At 45.9% G+C, this 23,906-nt stretch overlaps 1 protein-coding gene and 1 long non-coding RNA gene across 9 annotated transcripts in view; one reads left to right on the top strand and one right to left on the bottom strand.

Moving 5' to 3' along the window:
* GALNTL6 (polypeptide N-acetylgalactosaminyltransferase-like 6) overlaps window positions 1-23,906 on the top strand; it is a 1,214,871-nt gene that overhangs the window by 1,183,228 nt on the left and 7,737 nt on the right. For all 6 annotated transcript variants that reach the window (XM_021072439.1, XM_021072442.1, XM_021072445.1 and 3 more), the window contains 2 exons: window positions 1,739-1,855; window positions 11,820-11,969. In XM_021072439.1, the coding sequence (XP_020928098.1) occupies window positions 1,739-1,855; window positions 11,820-11,969 (267 nt within the window). The remainder of the gene's footprint in view (window positions 1-1,738; window positions 1,856-11,819; window positions 11,970-23,906) is intronic.
* On the bottom strand, window positions 1,879-15,293 carry LOC110256613. Of its 3 annotated transcripts, XR_002338371.1 has the most exons (5): window positions 14,530-15,293; window positions 13,975-14,094; window positions 5,069-5,440; window positions 3,151-3,636; window positions 1,879-2,783 (listed from the first exon to the last, which is right to left on the bottom strand). It is a non-coding gene; the product is annotated as an uncharacterized LOC110256613 (long non-coding RNA). The 3 variants fall into 3 exon arrangements; XR_002338370.1 differs by lacking the exon at window positions 1,879-2,783 and having other exon boundaries at window positions 3,035-3,636; XR_002338369.1 differs by lacking the exons at window positions 1,879-2,783; window positions 3,151-3,636 and having other exon boundaries at window positions 4,720-5,440.

Here is a 23,906-nt window from a genome sequence, read left to right as displayed (position 1 = left end):
CCATCGCTCGTATCCTCCAGGATCTCACACCCTATCACCAGGGACAGACACCCTGAGAGCAGAGGTCCGGCAGCGCAAGGCCAAGTCCAGCTGTTGCCAAAGTCTCTAAACAAGGGAACCAGATCCGCCACACTGATCCCTCCCAAATGATGAGACACCAAACCCACTCCTGAAGGGACTAGAAAGGAAGCACTCTTGCCACCAAGCCCACCCCAGCGACTTCTCTCCTGTTCGCGGTGCCCAGTACATCTCATGACAACTGTTCCCCTGCTTCCCCTTTCTTCCTAGGAGGGTCAGGCCCCACTCAGGCGTCTCTGCATCCTGGGAGCCTGGTGAGCACATGTACCATCCTGGGCCAGAGAACCCTGAGGGAAACAACACCTGAGCACATCCTGTGCAGGCTTCCTTCCTGAGCAGGACCTAATGGGATTGTTATAATCCAGGTTCCACAAAGGCCTGAGATCACCGAGCCTCTCTTAGCATGAAAACCTCAGAAACAGCCCCCAGGTCCCCAGCTCTGCCTTGGAGTGTGGTGCCCGTAGGAGGATCCAGCAGGAAGATTGGACATGGGGATGTGTGTATGTCCGGACTTTTCCTGTTGCTGCTTCTGCTCCTGATACTGCTCATAGGTCTGCTGCTTTCCCATTCCTAACTACTCAGTTCTTCACACCCAAGTTAATGTCACACTGGGGAAGAATTACCATTCATTTTGTTCTCATTCTGCAACTTTTCTAAATGCGGACATGATGTGGACATTGCACCGACGGTCCTCTCCTTCCCATTTGGCTGATCCTCTAGGGGGCATTTAATTTATCATCCAGGAGAAATGCTAAACCAGGACAACAGGGGCCAGACCAAGCTCTGTCTCGGCTGAGGTGGTGATGGCAGAAGATGCTCTGAAGCAGGAAGATAATGTTAAAGAACTACCTGAAAAAAAGGAGTTCCCCGGTGGCCTAGTAGGTTGAGGATCTGGCATTGGCATTGCTATGCTGCAGATTTGATCCCTGGCCCGGGAACTTCTCCATGCTGTGGCATGGCCAAAAAATTAATTTATTTTTCTTTTTTTTTTTGGTCTTTTCAGGGCCACACCCACGGCATATGGAGGTTCCCAGGCTAGGGGTCCAATCAGAGCTGTTGCTGCCAGCCTATGCCAGAGCCACAGCAACACCAGATCCAAGCCACATCTGCGACCTACACCACAGCTCACAGCCAATGCTGGATCCTTAACCCACTGAGCGAGGCCAGGGATTGAACCTACAACCTCATAGTTCCTAGTCAGATTCATCTCCACTGCGCCATGATGGGAACTCCAAAATTTAAAAAATTTAAAAAAAAGAAAAACCTGAAAACGAAAATCCCCATTTAACAGAAGTCATGAACTCGGCATTCATGTTCCCGGGTGCCAGCATCACATGGTCCCTGGCTGTGCTTCTGCTCTTCAAAACTTTCCAGTGTTCTTTTACATGTGGGCTAGACCATGTTAAACTTAATTCCCTGATTTATCTCCATAAATTGCATGTAAATTTAAGGCATCATTCAGTAATCATGCAATGAAAAGAAACAACTACTGAGGAGTTCCCCAGTGGGTCAGCAGGTTAAGGATCCAGTGCTGGTGAGTCAAAAAAAAAAAAAAGAACAGCTACCAAATCTACACCAGGATTGTCAGGAACAAGAGGTACAATAAAATGAAATAAAATAAAATAGACGTCCCCATGCTCATCCTTTCTTCTCTCCACAGCTTCGAAACGTGGCAGCCAATCTCTGCGTGGACAGCAAGCACGGAGCCACAGGAACTGAACTGAGACTGGACATCTGTGTCAAGGACGGCTCTGAAAGGACGTGGTCTCATGAGCAGGTGCATCCCGGGCATGTGGGGGCTGAGGTGGGCAGGGGACATAGTGCAAACAAGTCTCAATGCAGGCCCCTGGTGAGGGCCTGGTTCTGTCACTACCCAGCTCTGCTGTCAAGGAGATCACCTAACTTCTTTGCTTCTCTTTCTTCTCAGAGCAACTGTGATCATCCATTGAGATCATGTCTGAAAATGGACTTTAAATACTAGATAGGCTGATAGGAGTATTGATTTCGACCCTGGTCTTACATTTCCTTTCCCAGAATAATAGTTTTCAAACCATGAAAAGTCTGTAGAATGCTACATAACTCTTCCGACTAAATTTCATGGTTTTACTGGAAGACATATGTTATTCTCTAAGTTTTTTGCAACTTTGTCTAATCTTATTTTCCCCCTCTGGCTATTTCCTGAAAAGACTAGTTTACATATACCTCTTGCTGTAGCAGCAGTTGTGACCTTACACACGCAGGATAACTCTGAGCCAGTTAAACCCCACCATGGACCTCATGGGATGTTTAAGACCATTTATTGCTTTGGCTTGAAAAATATTTCAGAGCAACTCAGTTCATTAAGTTTGCAATGTGACCGTCCTTGTACGGTCCTTCCTCACTCTGTGTCACCTGTAAAAGAGGAAAGAGAGTGGGTGGAATTATGTCTAGCCCTTTTTTCTTGTTTTAACTTTAAATTATGAAATATTTCAAGTAGGAAATTATAAGATACACTACAGCACACCCCAGAGTATTCATCACAGACTGAGCACGAATCGACACCTACTGCCAGTTTTTAGAAGGAAAAAATGTATACCAATACAGTTAAAACCCCTTCCTCCCATCTTTCTCACCCCCTTCCTCCCTCTGCAAAAAGATACATCCCACGCTCGAGACCAAATGTTCTGCTTGGGCTGTTTCCTAGCATTGTCCAAAATGCTGCTCTTCTGAAAACCAAGAACAGACAGGCAGTTTCTAGTAAGGCTCTAGTTCTTTCATGCAGCTCTTCCTCAAGTATCTGTCTTGTATATTAAGTTAGTAAAAACCCCACCCCACTCTGCTCCCCCACCCAGCCTCGTGTCTCCAACTCTGCAGAGGTGTGCTGAGATCTGGCATCTCAGCCCCTCCCTCACCCCATTTTCACCCACCTCTCCCACCCCCCATTCTCCACCCCCCCCACACACACATATATCCCCTCCCTTCCTGCCCTGCCTCCAGCCTGGGCTATACAGCAGAGCAAGTGATTCAGGAAAGCGGCAGTGGACCGAGCCCACAGCACAGCCCAGAACTGACTCAGTCAATCCCTAAACCCACCGGGAATGGGTCCTTGTCCTCTCCCACAGCCTCATGGTGTTCTAGAAGGATCCTGGACCTCCAGTCAGGCCAGCTTAGATTCCAGCCAGTTCAACCTGTATGTCCTTGTGAAACTGTCATATCTTTCAAGGCCACAGTCCCTCCACCTTTAAATAGAAGCGATAACATCCTCCTCACAGGCAGGAGGTGCAGAGCAAACAGAATTTGGCATCTGCCTTTTCACTCTCCCCACAGGTCACTGGATACCAACCAAACTAGCAATCTCCTGTTGTGCTGTGCTACCATACATCAAATACTATGTGTCATTCTCTCCAATACTCCCAGCAGTTGAGTTTGCAGGAAGGCTCTTGAGTCCGCAACTCTAGGGTTCATTCAGGGGCAAGGATCAGCCTGTAGCAGTCAGCTTGCCTCCTTCATCCTCTGGGTATTACCAGGGAGCTGAATGGTACTGGACTGATTCCTCCAAGAAGCAATTCTGGCTTCAGCCTGGGAGCAAGAAAGGAGGCTTCAGAGACCTAGCAATAAGACTGGCACCTGCAGTGGAAAAGGAATTCCCGTTGTGGCCCAGCAGGTTAAGAACCTGCTATAGTGTCCCTGAGGATGCGGGTTCGATCCCTGGGCTCACTCAGTGGGTTAAGGTCCTACAGGTAGGTCTCAGATTCTACTCAAATCCTGCGTTGCTGTGTCTGTGGTGTAGGCCAGCAGCTGCAACTCTGATTTGACTCCTAGCCTGGGAACTTCTATATGCTGCAGGTATGGCTGTAAAAAAGAAAAAAAAAAAAAAAATAGGAGGGATTTTGAAAGCATATGAACAGTTAGTCATCTATTGTAAAAGTCTAGAACATAGAAGTTGGTACCTTAGACTAGCATTCTAGAGCTACTAAAGGAGAGATTTAAATAGACTTGAGGTATGACTAGCAATTAAATAACCAGGTTATGGTGATTTTGTAAAGTAAATGTGAGAGAAAGGGAAGTATCTCAATTTTTGACTTGGGAACTCCCATATGCTGCAGATGCAGCCCTAAAAAAAGAAAAAATAAATAAAAAAGAAAAAGGAGAAAGCCATGAGGAAAATTGGTAACTGCTGAGATCATTTTCTCTCCCCCACCTCTATTCAGCCTAGCCAAGGGACACACCTGGCCAGCTGATAGGTGCCAAGGGTGCACACCTGAATGTGAGTCAGGTTTAACACCTCTACCCCCCAGAATGTGCTAGAATGGAATATTCTTTGGACTGTAGGCTTAAATTGACAGCTGAAAATAAATATAAATAAGGCCAGCTATACTACATATACTTTAAAAATTGCAGGTACATTCCCGTCGTGGCTCAGTGGTTAACGAATCTGACTAGGAACCATGAAGTTGCGGGCTCAATCCCTGGCCTTGCTCAGCGGGTTAAGGATCCGTCGCTGGCTGCCGTGAGCTGTGGTGTAGGTCGCAGACGCGGCTCAGATCCCGCGTTGTTGTGGTTGTTGCGTAGGCCGGTGGCTACAGCTCCGATTGGACCCCTAGCCTGGGAACCTCCATATGCCGTAGGAGCGGCCCAAGAAATGGCAAAAAAAGACAAAAAGACAAAAAAAAAAAAAAAAAATTGCAGGTACATTCCCCCGCCTCCCCCCTCCCACCCTCAGGCAAAATTGCAATAAAATCTATGTCCTGTAATTCAAGAAATAGTCACCAGAGGTCAGCACTAGACAAGCCGACAATTTAGAAGCTGCACAAAAGATCTTTTCTCTTTGAAAAGATTTCCAGTCTAGACTGAAAAGAGGGAGATCAAACAGGGTTGACAGGAGTTGAAAAGTCAATCATATTTGACATGCGTACCACAGTATATTGACTTGGAGGTTAAAACATCACATGCTGCTCTGTTTTTCAGTAATTAACAGTATGCTTATTCAGTATATTACTCAGTGACTTACAAGAATTAGGGCTCTTTCTTCTCCATTTAGATTAAAGTTCCTGGAGGAGAAAAATAGATCACGACAGGAAAATTACAGGTATTCTCTTTGATTCAAAAGCACTCAAAGAACACAAAAGGGGCCCTTATTAGAGTTGAAATGGTCTTTTTTAATGACAAAAGTAAGAAACAAATGAATGAACAAAGTAGGTCCATGGGAGTAAAGAATCTTTAAAAGCATTTGGGTAAGAAAACGCCTTTTGTGGCATTTTGTGGCGGGCGGGGGGGTGGGAAATGGGGGGGTGACTAAGGCTTTCCTGCCGGAAGGGAGCGTGGGGTTCTCCATCCAGCTAGCTGCAGCGCCACGGACTGGCTTTCAGTTTCCTTCAGCGACCTAAAAAGGGCAAGAAAAAAAGACCTTCTTCATAAACCTGAGCGGTCTGGAAGGATGCTCCCCATCTGCCCTGAAGAGTCCAAGGTAGAGGTGGGCGAGGGGGAGCCCTCGGGCCGGTTCGGCCATGACCTCCTGGCGGAGGAAGCTCTGCAACAGCGCATCCATCCTGCTGAGGACGTGGGCGGTGCTGCCCTTTCCAGAGCAGGAACAGATGTGCAGAGGGGGAGGTGGGGCAGGGCCCCTGGTACATGACGCTCCCCGGAGGCGGTGCAGCCTCAGTACCAGGCTGCTGACAGTAAAAACCACCAGCGGGAACACGCAGTGTCTCGGACCTCCGCCAACCACATGTCAATGAAAGAAAATCTAACTACCCTCAGAGAGCAAAACAGTTTCCGTCTTCTCAAGTCCCCTAGGAAGATTAAGATAGCGTACACACTGCACTGAAGCTTGAGTGCACGTTCATGCAAAACAGTAAGAACTCAGGCAACGTTACACCCACTACGCCAACACGAACGCCAAGAAGTATGACTTACGGATCATCCCGAATCTGTGTTTCAAACTATTCAGAGGAGAAAATGGAGAAACGAACATCGATTTACTCCAAAATTGAGGAATGTGAGATTGAGAAGAAAAAAAAAAAAAATCAAGAGGTATTATGCCAGAAACCTGAGTAAAATGCACACACTTCTCATGGGCAAGGAGCAGCCAAAGGATGGAAGGCAAACCATGAAAAGCTTGCATAAGGTCAACTTGTTTCTGCTTTGACACAATTGCCCGAGGGAACATGGGCCTGAGGAACTAAAGGCTAGAGCCTGTTTGGTTCCACGTGATCATTAGACTCAGCTATGTGGCAGGAGAGAGCATTTTAAAGAAGGGAAAGAGAAAAAAATCTTAGCTAATGACAGGTGCAGAAGAATAAAGCAGTTGATAAAATCCAAACACTTGTCACCTGGGATGCAGGCACAAACCACCAGGTGATAATAACAATGATTCATAAGGCACTGTGAAGCCTGCAGGCTAACAATTTATCTACACACCTGAGGATGACCACAGACCTGGAAACATGAACTGAAAGTCACAGGGGGTGCCCAAGATACACCTGTGACAGGGGAACGAATGCATCAGGCAAGACAAGAATGTGGCCACTTGCTTTAACACAGTTATTCTTTTGGTCTTAACTGGTCTATTTAATAAAAAGTCAGAAAAGTAAAGTGAAAGAGAGTAAAAAGTGAGAAAAGACTGTCTATGAAAGCACACACAAGCCTGGGTGCTTGCAGTGTGGTGATGACAAACCCTTGCTTTTCTGCAGGCCCAGGGTCCCCACCAGGATAATGAGAGACATAATAATAAAGGTCCTGACTGCAGTGCCTTTCAGCTCCGGCTTCTGTGTATATAAAAACCAAAAAGAGGAAGAAAGACAGACTGAAAAATGGATAAACCAGTCAAAACCACTGGCTCCTTCATACAAAGTGAAGTTAGTGAAAGACAAACATCATATGATATCACCTATATGTGGAATCTTTAAAAAGGATACAAAATGAAAATGAACTTATTTGCAGAACAGAAACAGACCCACAGACTTTGAAAAACTTACAGTTACCAAAGGGGACAGGTGGCAGGGGGAGGATGGGCTGGGGGTGTGGGATTGGCGTGTGCACACTGAGGTATATAGAATGATTGGCCAATGGGGACCTGCTGAATAGCACGGAGAATTCTACCCACTATTCTGCGTGGGGAAAGAATCTGAAAAAGAATGGATGTGTGTATATTTATGACTGAGTCACTTTGTTGCACAGCAGAAATTATCACAACATTGTAAATCAACTATACTTCAAAAAACTTTAGGGGGAAAAAAAAAAAACCCACCAGTTCCTGCAGTGGTTGCACTGTTTATAGTACCTAGGAATTGTGATTTTAAATAACATAATGATGTAATCAATGACAGTGTTAATAGGGCAGGAAATTCTTATTCTAATAATAGGTAACTGAGCCTAGAAATCATTGAAATTGAAAGCTCAAAAAAAATGATTAGGAATTCCCGTCATGGCGCAGCAGAAATGAATCCGACTAGGAACCATGAAGTTGCAGGTTTTATCCCTGGCCTCGCTCAGTGGGTTAAGGATTGCTGTGAGCTGTGGTGTAGGTTGCAGATGCAGCTCAGATCTGGCATTGCTGTGGCTCTGACCTAGGCCTCTAGCCTGGGAACAGCTCTGGTTAGACCCCTAGCCTGGGAACCTCCATATGCTGCAGGTGCGGCCCTGAAAAGACAAAAAAAAAGAAAGGATTATTGTTGATATGGTTGTAATTAGACACAAACAACCCAAATTCATTTGAGAAACTGAAAAGACTAATTAATTCATCCTGAAAGTCATCCCAACGCACTTTCTGTTAATAGAATGAGGGCAAGTTGTCACTTATTCAATAGAAATGTTATTGGACTAGATGTCATGGATTGTTCTAGGTGCTGGAAACACAAAAATGAAGAAGATAGGGTTCCTGCCATTAAGGGTCTTACTGCTCAGTGCGGGTGACAGACTCGTAACTGAATGATCATGATGAAATACGAGGTCTGGAAGGGAGGGAGGGGGTCAGAAAGAAGGTTTCTTAGACAGTGGACACCTGATCCTAAAGGACAGGTGAGCAGGAGGCTGGCCAACAAATGAGGCCCTTCCAACCAGGGATCTCTCACGAATAAAGTCGCAGAAGCGACATACTGACAGCCTGATTAGTGCAAGGAACCACACTTTTTTTTTTTTTTTTTTTTTTTTTTTTTTTTTTGTCTTTTCTAGGGCTGCTTCTGCAGCATATGGAGCTTCCCAGACTAGGGGTCTAATCGGAGTTGTAGCCACTGGCCTACGCCACAACCACAGCAACGGGGGATCCAAGCTACGTCTGCAACCTACACCACAGCTCACGGCAACGCCAGATCCTTAACCCACTGAGCAAGGCCAGGGATCGAACCCTCAACCTCATGGTTCCTAGTCGGATTCACTAACCACTGAGCCAAGACGGGAACTCCAGAAACCACACTTTTTTGAATCAGGGTCTAATTGACATACAACATTATATGAGTTTCAGGCATACGACATAGTGATTGGATATTTGTATCTGTTGCAAAATGATCATCCCAAGAAGTCTAGTTAATGTTCATCATCAAACATAGTTATAGAATGTTTTTTTCTTGTGATGAGAACTTTTAAAATTTCTCTGGCCACCCTGTGGCCTGTGGAAGTTCCTAGGCCAGGGATTGAAACTGAGCCACAGCAGTGACAACGCCAGATCCTTAACTGGCTGCACCACAAGAGATCTCAGTGATGAGAACTTCTAAGATTTATTCTCTTAACAACTTAAACTGTTGCTAGAACATAAACTAAAGGGAAAGGGATGCAGCTGGAAAACATGGCAAAGGCCAGATGGGGGAAAGTTCTTTATGTGCTAGAGTTTGAACTTCATTCTCTAAGGGTTATGTGAAAATATGGTGAGATGTCAGATTAAGAGGTAACATGATCAAAGAGGTATTTCAAACTCTAATTCAAGCAGATACATGCACCCCAGTGTTCACTGCAGCACTATGTACATAGTCAAGACATGGAAGCAACCTAAATGTCCACTGACAGGTGAATGGATAAAGAAGATGTGGTATATTTATACAATGGAATATTAGCCATAAAAAAGAATGAAATAACACCATGTGTAGCAACATGGATGGACCTAGAGATTATCATACTAAGTGAAGTAAACCAGAGAAGGACAAACATAATGTGCTATCACTTATATGTAGAATATTTTTTTAAATGATACAAATGAATTTATGCACAAAACAGAAATACAACCATGGACATAGAAAACAAACCTATGGTTTCCAAAAGGGAAAGGGTGGTGGGGAGCAGATAAATTAGGAGTTTGGGATTAACATATACACACTACAGTATATAAAATAGATAACCAACAGGGACCTACTATATAGCATAGGGAACTCAACTCAATACCTTGAAATAACCTATAAGGAAAAAGAATCTGAAAAAGAATACACACGTTTGCATACATGCACACAACTAAATCACCACTGTACACCTGAAACACAATATTGTAAATCAACTATATATCAATTTAAAAAATAACATACGAAGGAACAGAAAGAGGAAGGTAGGAAGGAAACCAATTAGAAGGTTCTTTCAAGAGTCCAGACAAGAACACTGAGAACACATGCAGTGGACATCGAGGGGAAGGGAGCTTTTACTGATATTTAGAAGACAGAAACAGCAAGACCTGACGACTGAGTAGATGAAGAGGATGAGGGATGACTGGGAGGTAGAGACAGAAGGCTCCAGGGTTGAGAAGCTGAATGATGTGGCCAGCAACTAAAACAAAAGGCAGGCGCTGAAACAGCTTAGAAGGGAAGGGAATCCTTGGAGCTCAGGATGTGTGGACTTTGAGACGTCCGTGGTACATGCTGGTGGGAAACCCACACAGATGGTGGGTTATCCACCCATGGGCAAGAGCTGAACCAAGTGTGTGAGACTAGCCAGGGAAGGAACACGGACCTGGTCTGGGAAGCCAGAGCTGCACCTGCCCTGAGGAGATGATTGAAAACAGGACACGGGTGGTACAGAGGTCTAGGGCAGGAGATGCAGGACCCCAGCATCTCAAAAGCCACGAGTAGTGAGTCCTGATTGGAAGAGAGTGATCAAAGTTAGAGACACCTGAAAAGACACTTTTCCTTGAGAAACGATTCCCCTGCATAGGGTTTGAATGGATCTAAAAATGCCTCAGCCCATGGTCATGTTAAAACAGCAACTCTAGGCAAAGAGACCACACAATTCCCCTTCATGAATCTATTTCAAATGCTTAACCTATAGCTCCTTCCTCTATTTAAAACACCCTGTGTTGTCCCATCTTCCAGGGAAACAGAATATAGCCTCTCACTGTGACTTAGACAACAGGCTTCACAGGCTTGATTTGGATCTGCTCTTCCTGATTTTCTTCAGATCACTTAATCCAGCTTTTTCAAGTTTTCTATGGTTTCCCCGCCACTTAACTGGTTTTGTGAATGATCCCTGGAATTTTGCCAGGTTCTCTGTATTTTTCTTACCCAAGTGGACCCCAAACTGGGCTAATCTGAGGGCCTGGTCAGAACCAAGTGTATTGTCTGTGGACAGCTCAGCATTGCACTTGCTTTTATGTCCACAGGGTCTCCTGACAGCTCAGCTTCACGGCAGCCTTAAGTCCTGTTACAAGAATTACATCAACTCACTGACATGTTAGAATGAGAGGAAATCCTACAGTCGATCTCATCCATTTTCCCACTTCCTTAAGGATTTCTCCTACCAAGCCCCTCGAATGGTTGCCCGGCTCAAACTCAAGAAAGTACCCTTTCCTTACAGAAGTGGCAAAAAATCACTTTTTATTTTATTTTTTATTTTTTTGTCTTTTCTAGGGTCACACCTGAGACATATGGAGGTTCCCAGGCTAGGGGTCTAATGGGAGCTGAGCCTATGCCACAGCCATAGCAACACGGGATCCGAGTTGTGTCTGTGACCTACACCACAGCTCATGGCAACGCTGGATCCTTAACCCACTGAGGGAGGCCAGGGATCGAACCCGAAAACTCATGGTTCCTAGTCGGATTTGTTAACCACTGAGCCACAATGGGAACTCCAGTAATATTTTTTAAAATGACAGAATGATTGGATGGAATAGGTCAGGACAGTAAAGGTTGGATGGACTATCAATCTATTAAGAGCAGTGAGGATAAATATAATTTCACGAACTTCTGTTCAGCTGGGCAAGAGACACAGCGAGAGCTATGCGCCCGGGCGTGTGTGTGTGTGTGTGTGTGTGTGTGTGTGTGTGTGTGTGTAAACCGTATCTCTTACTAGGAGTCATAGTCCAACATTTTCTCCATTGCCCAGCAGGATTACTTTTACCAACCCCAGGAAATTAATTTGCTTCTGCTTTACTTCGTCAAGCTTAGCTTTCATTTGAATCAACATTTTCAAGTTGCTATTAGCAATCCAGAGCAACCCTAGTCCTGGTCCTTTCTCAGTTAATCTGCTCATTTAGGCTGTTAGCATTGAATCCACTCACATTTTTATCTAAATGAAGAATGTAAAGAGCATCATTAAAAAGTTTCTGCCCCACCCTGTCTCCCTCTTTCCCTCCCTTCCTGCCTCCCTCCATCCCTGTCCCCCGACCCCCCAGCTGGAAACTCTTAGGATAAATGCATTTTTCAAATCGTCTGCTAAGCCAAGACAGTTCTTTTCTTGTCCTGCACAAAGCGGGAAGGTGCTCTCAGTTGCTAAAAGACACACCTCCCCCTGCTTTCCAGTCTCTCCAAATTAAACTCACTGGCGCTTTTCTGCTGATGTTGCGTTGTCAGCTCTTCACCTTTGGTTGGAGAGAAGATATTCGACCTGGCGAGCCCTTGCACACCCGGAAATTCTGCTTCGATGCCATCTCGCACAATAGCCCGGTCACTCTCTACGACTGTCACGGCCTGAAGGGGAACCAGCTCTGGGGCCACCGGAAGGTAAGGGTTGGCTGGCTGCAAGCAGGGCACTCTCCAGCTGCTCCCCTTACAGTTTTCTAACCCAAAGGTTGGTCTGTTTTGTTTTGAACACACTGTTTTGATCTAAATTGTCATCTGGCCATTTGGCTCATGCATTTGGAGACCACCAGCAAAGACTAGGGGAAGACAGAGTGTGTAGGAAGGGGCATTGCTGTGGCTTTGCAGGCCATGTGTGCACCCAGCACAATCAGTTATGACTGAAAATGACTTTGACCCAGAATGTCAGCCCTACCCGATAAGGGCCTGGTCTTAACCCAGACCACTCCCCGATTCAGGGGCTGCATGCCCAGCAGACAAATGTACACATGTGTGGTTTTTAACAACGCTGATTTTCACACACACACACAGATTAATTCACCTACTCATTAATCATCTCAGGCTCATTTGCTTGGGAGCTGCCTGGGTTAACACAATTATATTTACACAAATATTAATACATTCATGTAGATGTAATTGTTGCAGCCCCTACACAGAAAGACACCCCCCTCTCTCTTTTTTTTTTCTTTTTAAGGCCGCACCACAGCATGTGAAAGTTCCCAGTCTAGGGGTCCAATTGGAGCTACAGCAAGTCCTACACCACAGCCACAGCAAAGCAAGATCTGAGCCGCATCTTTAACCTACGCCACAGCTTGCAGCAATGCTGGATCCTTAACCCACTGAGCAAGGCCAGGGATCTAACCCGCATCCTCATGGATACTAGTCAGCTTCTTAACCTCCTGAGCCAAAATGGGAACTCCAGAAAGACCCATTTTCAGTGGGGCCAAAATCCTGCCCACTGAGATCTTCTTTGGGGACTTTAAAAGTTTAAAGAATTATAAAGTTAACACTTAATGATAGGAAAAAGTTCAAAAAATATAAAATCCTATTTTATTGAGTTGATGAAAATAAAGAGCAACTAAATACTTTTAAAAGATTTTCATTAAGTTGTCTTTTGATACCTTTTTAGCATATGGTACAATTTTTTTTCTCAACTCTTGGTTTCTAAGGCAGGATGTGGCTGTCAGGTAACAGGAACTCATAGGATCCATTCTGCCCCCTGCATTTGTAGAACCCGTGGCGGGCTTCCCAGCCATGTAGGAAACACACTCTGTTTGCCTTTTCATGCTCTGGAGTTATTCAGCCTCACCCCAGACGGTAAGGAAAATGTCATACCCACAGGAGGATCATGAGCGTTGGCTGTCCTAAAATTACAAGTCAGTGTCCCCTGAAATTACAAAGAGGTGAGGGAAGGGCTGCAGAACATCATTATGGGAGGCTGCTGGTTTTGACACCCATTCCCTGACTTACTAGGCTTTCTGGTATCCACCTCTCAGAGGTGGGCCCCCAGAATTATACTCAAAGACAGACTCATTTGTGCAAATTTATTCTGCATCCTGCCACCCCACACGTCTGTGTCCAGAAAACATACAAAACGTCACTTATTATATCTTCTTACGAAACAATTTAAAATGAAAAGAGCTAAGAAGAACATGGCCGTGGGGAGTTGGGGTCACTGCAAAAGGAAAACCTCCCTGTTTCCTTGTGAAATACATCACACAAGCGATTCATCTTGTCAAACCCTTTTGCTAATCAATATGGTACCTCTGGTGCAATAAAGATGTGTTTTGTTTTGTTTGGATGGTTACATTCTGACCGCTGAGAAGTTACTTTCTGGAGTTCCTGCTGTGGCAAAAGGGGACTGGCCACATCTCTGCAGCAGCAGGACATGGGTTCAATCCCTGGCCTCGCTCAGTGGGTTAAGGATCCAGCACTGCCCGGAGCTATGGTGTAGGTCACAGACATAGCTCAGATCCTACGTTGCTGTGGTTGTGGTGCAGGCTGGCAGCTGTAGCTCCAATTGGCCCCCTAGACTGGGAACGTCCATATGCTGCAGGTGCAGCCCTAAAAAGAAAAGAAAAGAAGGAATGAAGGAAAGAAAGAAAGAGAGAAAGAAATGAAAAGAAAAAAAAAAAAAAAAAGAACTTACTTTCTGGGCACGTGGATAAGAGGCCATTTGTCCGGTGTGCTGCTGGTCACAGAGGAGCTGATGTTTCATCACTGTACCTGATAGCACGGGAGACGGAACATTCCAGAGTGTGCCATTAAGCTGAGAAAATGCAGTTGTTTTCATTAAGGAGCTCACAGAAGCTTACAGATGAATAACACCAGCTAATACCCTTGCACACAGGGCTCCTGATGAGCAACTCCCGGCTTAAACACCAAAGCCTCCCAGGTCCTGAGGGACACGGAAGAGCCCCACCAGGTACAAGCACACTGTGGCTCTTTCCTCAGACCCGGCTCCACATCACTCAGCAAATCCTTCCACTCACTGGTGTTTCTGTACCAGGCACCGTGTTTATACATAATCAGGAACGTGCCAGAGGCCCAAAGTGGGAAGTTCCTGGAATCTCTTGTCTCAGGCAATGACACGGGTCTGCCTATTCAAAAGGACCTCTTCTGAAACTGGTAGCACTAACAGCCTGAACCCACCCTAAACCCAGACTGGGACTTAAACCCACGGTTTCAAATTAGAATCACTCACCCTATCTCTGAACTTACTGAAGTTCAGGTTCTTCATGCCTCCACGCAGAAGGAATTCAGGGAGAGACAAAGTGATAGGCAAGAAATAGATTTTTTAGGATAGGATGCTTGTGAGAGATGCAAGCCTGCAGGCACAAAAGCTTCACCCCCAGGACGGAGGGCGGGCGGGCACAGTTTTAGCATTCAAGGGGAGTGGGAGTTGGAATGGCCCGCCTCTTCCGTTCTGGGAGTAGTAGCTCCTCCTTAGTATCGGGTAAGGTGTATATTCAAATCAGCTGAAGGGCGCCCTCAAACTCTTGCCCTTGGTCTGAATCTGAATGCAGGCCTCATTCCAGTGCCTACCCAGTGACCTGACACAATTCTCCACTTCCACTAGCCCAGCAAGCCTGCCTTGTGCTGACGGCTTTCTTGAACTTACAGTGGTCTCCCAACATCCCCCAGGTTTCCCTGTTTATCTATGATCCCCTATTGGGACTTCTACAACCACCTGTACCAACTCCATCCCTATCAGTTGTAGTCGGTCCCCTTGTTTTTCTGTCCCAAGGGCTCTTCCTGAGACACAAAGCAGAAAGTCCCCCGGTAGGTGCTGCCTGCTCTGTTTAGCCCCGGGGGGCTTTCAACAGTTTAGTCATCTCTGGGGTTGGCTTGGGAGTTCCCCTTCATATTAGCACATTCATGAACCAGCACAGATCCCTGAGACTCTGCCCATTGCCTGATGGGCCTCCAGGCACCTCCTAAGCTCCATTCTCATAATTTTTTTTTTTTTTTGTCTGTTTGCCATTTCTTGGCCGATCCCACGGCATATGGAGGTTCCCAAGCTAGGGGTCGAATCGGAGCCGTAGCCGCCAGCCTACGCCAGAGCCACAGCAACGCGGGATCGAGCCGCGTCTGCAACCTACACCACAGCTCACGGCATCCAGATTGTTAACCCACTGAGGTTAACATGAGGGCAGGGACCGAACCCGCAACCTCATGGTTCCTAGTCGGATTCGTTAACCACTGCGCCACGATGGGAACGCCCTAAGCTCCATTCTCATCAAGGCCTCCAGCAGGTAAGGAGGCTAGGAGCTGTGCTTAACACACCTCACAGCTGCTTCAGGTGCCTTATGGACGAGCGTCCAAGGTCAGGTGCATCTGGCTTTGAAGTCTCTCCTCTTTCCCGAACCACACCCTTAAGCAATCTGCTCGATATGCCCCAGGATCCCCCATCCTGTTGTATGCTGTACCATGGAGACCAGCCAGGAGCCTCCCCCAGCCATGTGCCTGAGTGGGAAAGGTCACTCTCTGGTCCCACTTTCTCCTCTCAGCAGCCATCAGTTCTCAGTTCTTGTTGGTGCTTTGGGTTTTTTTTTTTTTGGAAGATTTCCCCCCCTTTTTTCCCTGCTCTATTGAGCTATAATTGACATACAACATGGTGTAAGTTTCAGATGTATCCCGTAAGATTTGTGTAAACTGAGAGACCATCAGCGTAACAAGTATAGGTAATAAACCCATCGCCATGCATGGTTACAGGTGTGTGTGTGATGAGAAAGTTTAAGATCTGTTCCTATGTGGTGCAGCAGGTTAAGGATCCAGTATTGCTACAGCTGTGGCAGCAGGCTACAACTGAGGCTTGGGTCTGATCCCTGGCCTGGAGACTTCCGCAAGCCACGGGAGTGGCCAAAAAAAAAAAAAGAAAAAGAAAAAAAGATCTACTCTCTCAGCAACTTTCAAGTGCATCATACAGAATTATTGGTGTCAGTTGCTGTGCTATATGCCACATCCCTAGCACTTAGCCATCTCAGAGCTGGAAGTTAGTACCTTTGGACCAGTTTCCCACTCAATGCCCTTGAGCTCACAGGTGTTTTATATATGGCTCTTTGCCACCACAAGAAGAGCAGGCAATAGAAAATGAAATTCAAAATTTATTCCACGTAACTCGGTTCCCAGCTGTCCCTGCCACAGCGGCACCCCAGATAAGAAGCCCTTTCTCGGTTTCTTCCACCAGGGGGACCCCCGCTACTAGAACAGTGAATTGTTGGAAAGACAGTAGAACTAATCAAATCATCACCAGACCTTCCAAAAGACATCTGAGACAGGAAACTGTCCTTGGTCTTTGACCCCCACGTCCAGTCAATCACTGGGACGTGTGAACCCTTCCCTGTCAAAGACTCAGGACCCCCTCCCTGCCTCAACGCTTCTGGGCAGCCCCCCCCCATCTTACCCTGGACTATTGCAACCTGTCTCCCCCCTCCCCACCAATCGTCTTCCGTCCTGAGGTCAGGGAAGTGCCCACAAACTCTGGTCACTGTCTCCCTCAGGTTTATTCTTTCCCGGTCTTCTCACTGAGAAGATGCGCTGTCTTCTCCCCAGTCCTCATCCTGCCCCGCACCATCTGATCAGCATCACAGCTGCTTGTCAGGTCTTGACATCTTAGCTCATCCTGAGACTAATGTGATCTTGAATGAGTTATTTCACAAGTGCGGTTCTTATTGTCCTCCTCAGTATAACAGACAATAATGAGGAGCGCCAAACTGAGGGAAACTCCCAGCACATGCCTGACCCAATGATCAAGCTTCCATGCCTGTGGGTGACAAGTGCACTTTGTACCCTGAGCTTGGTGGTGAGGTACATTATCAGGCATAGCAATGTCAACCATTGTCACCCCCCCAATCAAGAGTCCCTTCCTCGGAAGGAAACAGTTTATGGGAGTTTAACATATGTCTACACTGGGGGTTCCCCAGGTGTAGACAGACCCTGAAGTGAGAATTTGAGTACAACTGGCTTATTTGGGTGATGCCTGCCCACCCCCCTCCAGATCTTGGCAGGGAGTTGGGTAGGGAAACAGGGGAGAGAGGGGAGCATGTACCATTGTTGGTGGCAGGAGGCCCTAAATACATTTAGCATACAAGGTAAATATAAGAAAATCAACTGTCTGGATCCAGCAACAAAAAAATAGAAAATGAAATTCAAAACTTATTCCACTTGATCACCATAAAAAGCACCACATAATTAAAAATAAATCTCACAACAGATGTGCAAGGCCTTTCTATGGAAAACTACAAAGCATCACAAAGAATAATTTTTAAAAATATAGAGAAAATCTAGCATGTTCGTGGATAATAAGACTCACTAGTGTGAAGATACCCATTCTCAGTTCTCAACCAGGTGAGAACCAGGTGCTTACATTTCATGCAAAACCAGTCAAACTCCAGCAGGTTTATTTGTGGCAATTGATATACTGATTCAGAAATTTATATGGAAATGAAAGGGCCAAGAATAGTCAAAAATGTTGAAGAAGAAAAAGAGCAAGTGTTAAACATTATTCCTGCTGTACAGCACAGGGAACTATATCCAGCCACTTTTGCTAGAACATGATGGAAGATAATATGAAAAAATGGGTGTATATATACGTATGAATGGGTCATTTGGCTCTACAGCAGAAATTGACACAACATTGTAAATCAACTATTCTTTAATAAAAAAAAATCTTTTTTAAACATTATGAATCCCAAGTACCCAAACATTATAAAAATACAATTATAAGTGTAGTGCGTTGTTGGCCTAAGGACAGACTGACGCTCTAGAAGGGGAGGCTTAGTTATTGGTATTTTTAAAAAGATCCTGGAAAGTTCTTTATGGGCAGCCAGATGGAGAATCACTTTTTTTTTTTTTTTTTTTTGACCATGTGGAAGTTCCCAGGCCAGGGATCGAACGTTTGCCGAGGCAGTGACAACGGCAGATCCTTAATGGCTAGGCCACCAGGGGATTTTTAAGAATCACTTTAATAGCTCCAGTTCTGGAGTTCCTGTCGTGGCGCAGTGGTTAACAAATCCGACTAGGAACCATGAGATTGCGGGTTTGATCCCTGGCCTTGCTTAGTGGGCCAGGGAACCCGGCATTGCCGTGAGCTGTGGTGTGGGTCGCAGACGAGGCTCGGATCCCGCGTTGCTGTGGCTCTGGCGTAGGCCGGTGGCTACAGCTCCAATTAGATCCCTAGCCTGGGAACCTCCATTTGCCGTGGGAGCGGCCCAAGACATGGCAAAAAGGCCAAAAAAAAAAAAAAAAGCTCCAGTTCTGACCTGCTTGCCTTTCCTCTACCCTCCTCCTTTAGCTGGAGTTGCCCCTTTTCTTGTATTCGTGGACCATTTCCTTCCCTTCTTTGTACTCAAAACGTTTGTGTTATGCATAGTTAGCCGCCTCTGGGAGATGTAAACTACCTGCGGGCAGTTTCCTTTTGTTTCTGTATGGCCTGCCTGATGTCTACTGTGTAGACGTCCTAAAATAAGCGTTAGGCTCCTGTTTTGCTTTTACTTTTTTTAGGGTCATACTTGCGGATATTGAAGTTCCCCAGCCAAGGGTTGAACTGGAGATGCAGCTGCTGCTGCTGGCTTACACCACAACCACAGCAACTCAGGATCCAAGGCGTGTCTGCCACTTACGCCACAGTTCACAGAAACGTCAGATCCTTAACCCACTGATAGAGGCCAAGGATCGAATCTTTGTCCTCATGGATACCATGTTGGGTTCTTAACCCGCTGAGCCACGACAGGAACTCCACCAAGCATTTGTTAAATGGGCTTCATTACTGATGTGAGCCCTTCCTTCACAAACCCTAAGCTGTGCTGGATAAACCTTCACACATCTCTGGGTCTCAGAACCACTTTCACAGCTTCCCCAGACTCCAAAAGTGAAAGATTTACATTATTGTCTGAGCTGTTCCCTGGGGTGTCCTTAGAGTTAAACTTCTGTAAGAAAGGGCTTAAAAATAACATCAAAGAGAAAAATACAGATGAAAAGGTGCCTGTCAGGCTAAATTGATAACAGTGAAATAGTCACAAGACTTTAAAAATGAGTGGGTAGACTTCTTGGCCTGCGGCCCCATCTGACTCTTTGTTGTGACTTGGGATACACGCCAGGGCTTTGGCCTCTCAGCTCATAAACCCCTGCTGGTCCACGAAGATGCCAGATGGAAGGCCACAATGTTGTTATTTTTATTTATTTTTTATAATGATTTTTATTTTTTCCATTATAGCTGGTTTATGGTGTTCGGTCAGTTTTCTCCTGTACAGCAAAGTGACCCAGTTACACATACATGTATACATTCTTTTTTTTTCACATTATCATGTTCCATCATAAGTGACAATATAGTTCCCAGTGCTATACAGCAGGATCTCATTGCTTATCCATTCCAAAGGCAATAGTTTGCATCTATTAACCCCAAATTCCCAATCCATCCCACCCTTTCCCCCTCCCCCTTGGCAACCACAAGTCTGTTCTCCACGTCCGTGATTTTCTTTTTGGTGGAAAGGCTCATTTGTGTAAGGTCGTTATTTTTAAATCATTCTGGTTAGGTATTGATTTAGGAACCAAAATGAGGAAACAAAGAGTTTAATTAAAAGGCCTGGAATTTGACTCCTGGTTCTGACAAATGAACCTCAAAATCCACTTCAAAATCCTGGACTTGTGGTCATGCTTGGGCAGTCACACTGTCCCTGGTCGGCCCATTCATTTCTGGACAGTCCCAAGTGATAGAAAGCTCTGAAGCCTTTTGGTATCACACAGATTACATTTAATCCATTTTGGTCCAGACAGATTCCAAACACTTGAACAATGCTTGTCTGATCTTTACGCCTTACTTCCAATTAAACAGTCCAATTTCCTGCCGCAGCTCCTCAGATGTCATCATTTGGACTTACCTCAGCCTCCTGGACACTGATTCTTAGCACACTCCAGATGGTCCTAGAAGGTGGCGTGATGCCCAGAAGGGAAAACAGCATTCTAGGTGTGTTTTGACCAAAGAATAGAACAAATTTCTAGCACCCTTTTGTTATGAGCAATATATGCCTGTTAAATTAGCTTAAGTTGATTGATTTTCTGCCTTAGCTTCACATTCTTGGCTTCTTAATGAGTTTTTGGTATTAAAGAAAAAAAAAAAAAGTATAGGAAGCTCTCTCATGGCTCAGCAGGTTAAAGATCCAGTGTTGTCACTGTGGAGGCTCAGGTTGCTGCCGTGACAAGGGGTTGGTCCCTGGCCAGGAACTTCCGCATGCCGTGGGCACGCCCCCCCCCCAAAAAAGCACAATCTTTCTCTCTTGCTTTGCTACACAGACACATCTCTGCAGTCTTATACCTGCGTGGTTCACCTTTTATACTTGTGTATCTATCCATTGGTTTCTGTTAAATTCTCTCTCACCAGATTTACCCCAACCTGGGTTTTAACTTTTTTTTTTTTCTTTTTTAGGGCCACACCCTGAGGCATATGGAAATTCCCGGGCTAGGGGTTGAGCTAGAGCTACAGCTGCCAGCCTACACCACAGCCACAGCAATGCCAGATCCGAGCTGAGTTTGCAATCAACACCACATCTCACGGCAACACTGGATCCTTAACCTCCTGAGCGAGGTCAGGGATCGAACCTGCATCCTCATAGATACTAGTCAGGTTCATAACCCGCTGAGCCACAACAGGAACGCCAGGTTTTGACTCTTTGATCCAACATATTAGCAACTGAATAGTTTTGTTCCACCCATGAACTGGGCCAGCGTCTACTCAGACCCTCGTCTAAGTTGTTGAACCTGGTGACCAAGGCCTAGGACAAAGCTTTCCATCATGTAACAGAGGTGGCACTGGTCCAGGGCATGCAGTTGCTCAACCAGATACAGACTGACCCGACGGTGGGTTATCTTTTAGTCCACATTTCCCCAGCTTGTCCGTGAGAAAACAAAGGGGGATTTTTCAAACATCTTGCTGAGAACCAACACATAACATCTACACCACACTCTACACTTTCAAAATAACAGAACACAAAGTCTTATACCCTAAGAAGTTGTGATCTTCAATTCAAATTGATGGGTCAGCCTACTTGTCAGGGAAGAGAGAGGTTAACTCTCCTGGGAAGGGAGCACATTCATGCCTGCAACGCAGCTACGCTCTCAAGAGTGTTACTTTCCCATTCTGTGTTTATCTGTACATCTAATCCAGCTAAAGGCACTTCGTTGTCACGTCCTCTCAACTCCTGCCAAATGTGGGCACCTTAGCGATATTCCTGCTGGTGACCGTGTTACCTAACACACTGAACTGCCATCTTCCAGTCACTGGTAGAAAGATTTCATCAAAGCATCTTTCAGCCTCTAGCATATGGACAAAAACCTCCTGAACTGAATACCTGCCAAGATCTAGACTGTCAAACGTTAAAGAATCTGGGTAACTGGAACTGTAAGAATTTGAGGTTAGTATCTGCTAACAAGGACCACTGTTTCCTGCTGAGCAGGTGTGGGTTTGGAGCAGGACAGCTAGTTGACTCTGCTGAGAAGGGTGTGAAACAAGGCAGGGGCCGAGAGCCTGGGCACTGGGCCCTGAGAGACTGGGCTGTGAGCTATGGATCCACAGGGTCCTAGCTCTGGGACCATGGGAAACTTCCTTCCTTGGAACTTCTGTTTCCTCATTTATCACACGGGGCTAATAATACTCTCTACCTTAGAAGAGTATTGTGGTGCTTGAATAGAATTTCAGTGCACCGAGGCCACGGCCCTTAGTCAGAGTTCAGTGAGTATTGCTATTCTTCTTCCGCATGCCAGACAAACTTCTGCTGACTTGACATGAGTGTACCGGTAAGTTCGTGTACAGGAAAAGATGGCAGTGTGGCCTGATTCCTGTACTGTTTTAGCTCTTTAGCTGTAGCTGAATGTTAGAATGTAAATCCCACAAGAGGGAGTTCCGTCTGTGGAGCAGTGGGTTAAGAATCCGACTGCAGTGGCTTGGGTCGCTTCAGAGGTGTGGGTTTGATACCCGGTCTGGTTCAGTGCGTTAAAGGATCCGGTATTATCACAGCTGTGGTGTCGGTCACAGCTGTGGCCCTGAATCAGTCCCTGGCCCGGGAACTTCCATATACTGTGGGTGCAGCCATACCATTTTTAAAAAACTGTAAAAATTAAAAAAAAAATAAACCCCACAAGAGCAGAGATTTTTCTCTGCTTTCTGTCATGCAGCATCCCCTGTACCTAAAACAATGCTTGGCACATCATATGTGCTGAATTAGCATTGGCTGATCCATAAATGAACCTGGCTTCCTGTCTGTCCACATTCGCTCTCTCTTCAGATCACTTATGTGGTTTAAGTAGAAAAAAAAAAAAATGAGGAAATCTGGGTAAAACATTTAACAGTATGAGATACATAAATACCTTCTCAATAAATAGTAGCTATTCTTATGTTAACATGACACCACCACTACCACCACCACCACCGGCAGGTTTACTAAGGGGAGATCAACAGCTACAAACAGATGGAAATAAGATATGGAACAGATGGACAGATGGGTTTTCTCCGCTCTCAGAGTTTTCAGTCTAGTGGGGAAGCAGAGAAAGTTTTAAATGAAGTACATTAAGTATATAGGATAACATGAAACACAGCACGGGCCTCTACCCAGGTCAGGAAGGTATGCAGGGCTGCTCGGACACCTAGCTTTGAAACGGGGACCGTAAAAGATTAGAAAAGGGCCTCAGGTGAGGGAAGAGCTTGTTCGTCTGGAAAGAACCGAGAGGCCAGCTGGAGTGTTTAAGTGGGAGGGGAAAGGATGAACTCTAAGGCCGGAGCTGGACTATCTATACAAGACCTCGCTCAGAATTCAGCTAAGAGGCAGAAGCCCAGTGATGGAACAGGAGGCAGGGCTGCAGGTGGGTGGCCAGCAGCATCTAGGCACACACACCTCGGGCTCTGTCGGTCGGTGGGGGCCTTAAGGAGCATCGCGTCTGATTGGCCAAGTTATCCATTGATGCAGGAAGACCAATTTTCTCCTCCTGTGACGACTCATACCTGTCAAAGGAAAAATGGAAAAGAGTAGGCAATGAGACCACTTTGTTCCTTTTATGCCTGTCAAGGTGTTATTTGGTTTCTCCCAGATGCCAGCAGCAGACAGGCAGCAAAAAACCTGCCTGACTGGTCTCAAAGGACATTCACATCAGCCGTTTCTTCTCCACGACCCTTGGAGAGGAAGCCGGATACTCACCCCTCTCCCCTCCTCCCACTCCATTCGTTTTGCAAATGGAAAACCTAAATCACTGGTGAATGAAAAAAAAGTGGTAACCATCAGAGATTATTGTCAAGAGATAAAACTAGGATTAAACCAGCCTCAAATCCTAAGCCTTCCTTTCCATCAGACCCATGCTGGGAACATGGGACACGAGGGATTTCTCTGTCATGGGGGCACCTGCTGTCAGTGGGAGTGACACTGACATCCAGGTCAGAGGGAGGGAGCACCTCGCCCCACTTCACAGGGAGCTGACTTGAGGTCAAGTCGATACCAAGTGCTTCCCAGTATCTAAACCTGGTGTCCCATGAATGTCCACCAGAAATCATGGTCCCCAACGCTGTCTCACCTCCACATGGCTTCCCCCCCAACC

Source organism: Sus scrofa, chromosome 14, assembly GCF_000003025.6.
Source record: "Sus scrofa isolate TJ Tabasco breed Duroc chromosome 14, Sscrofa11.1, whole genome shotgun sequence".
NCBI classification, from domain to species: Eukaryota; Metazoa; Chordata; class Mammalia; order Artiodactyla; family Suidae; genus Sus; species Sus scrofa.
This window is presented reverse-complemented; position numbering and strand designations above follow the sequence as displayed.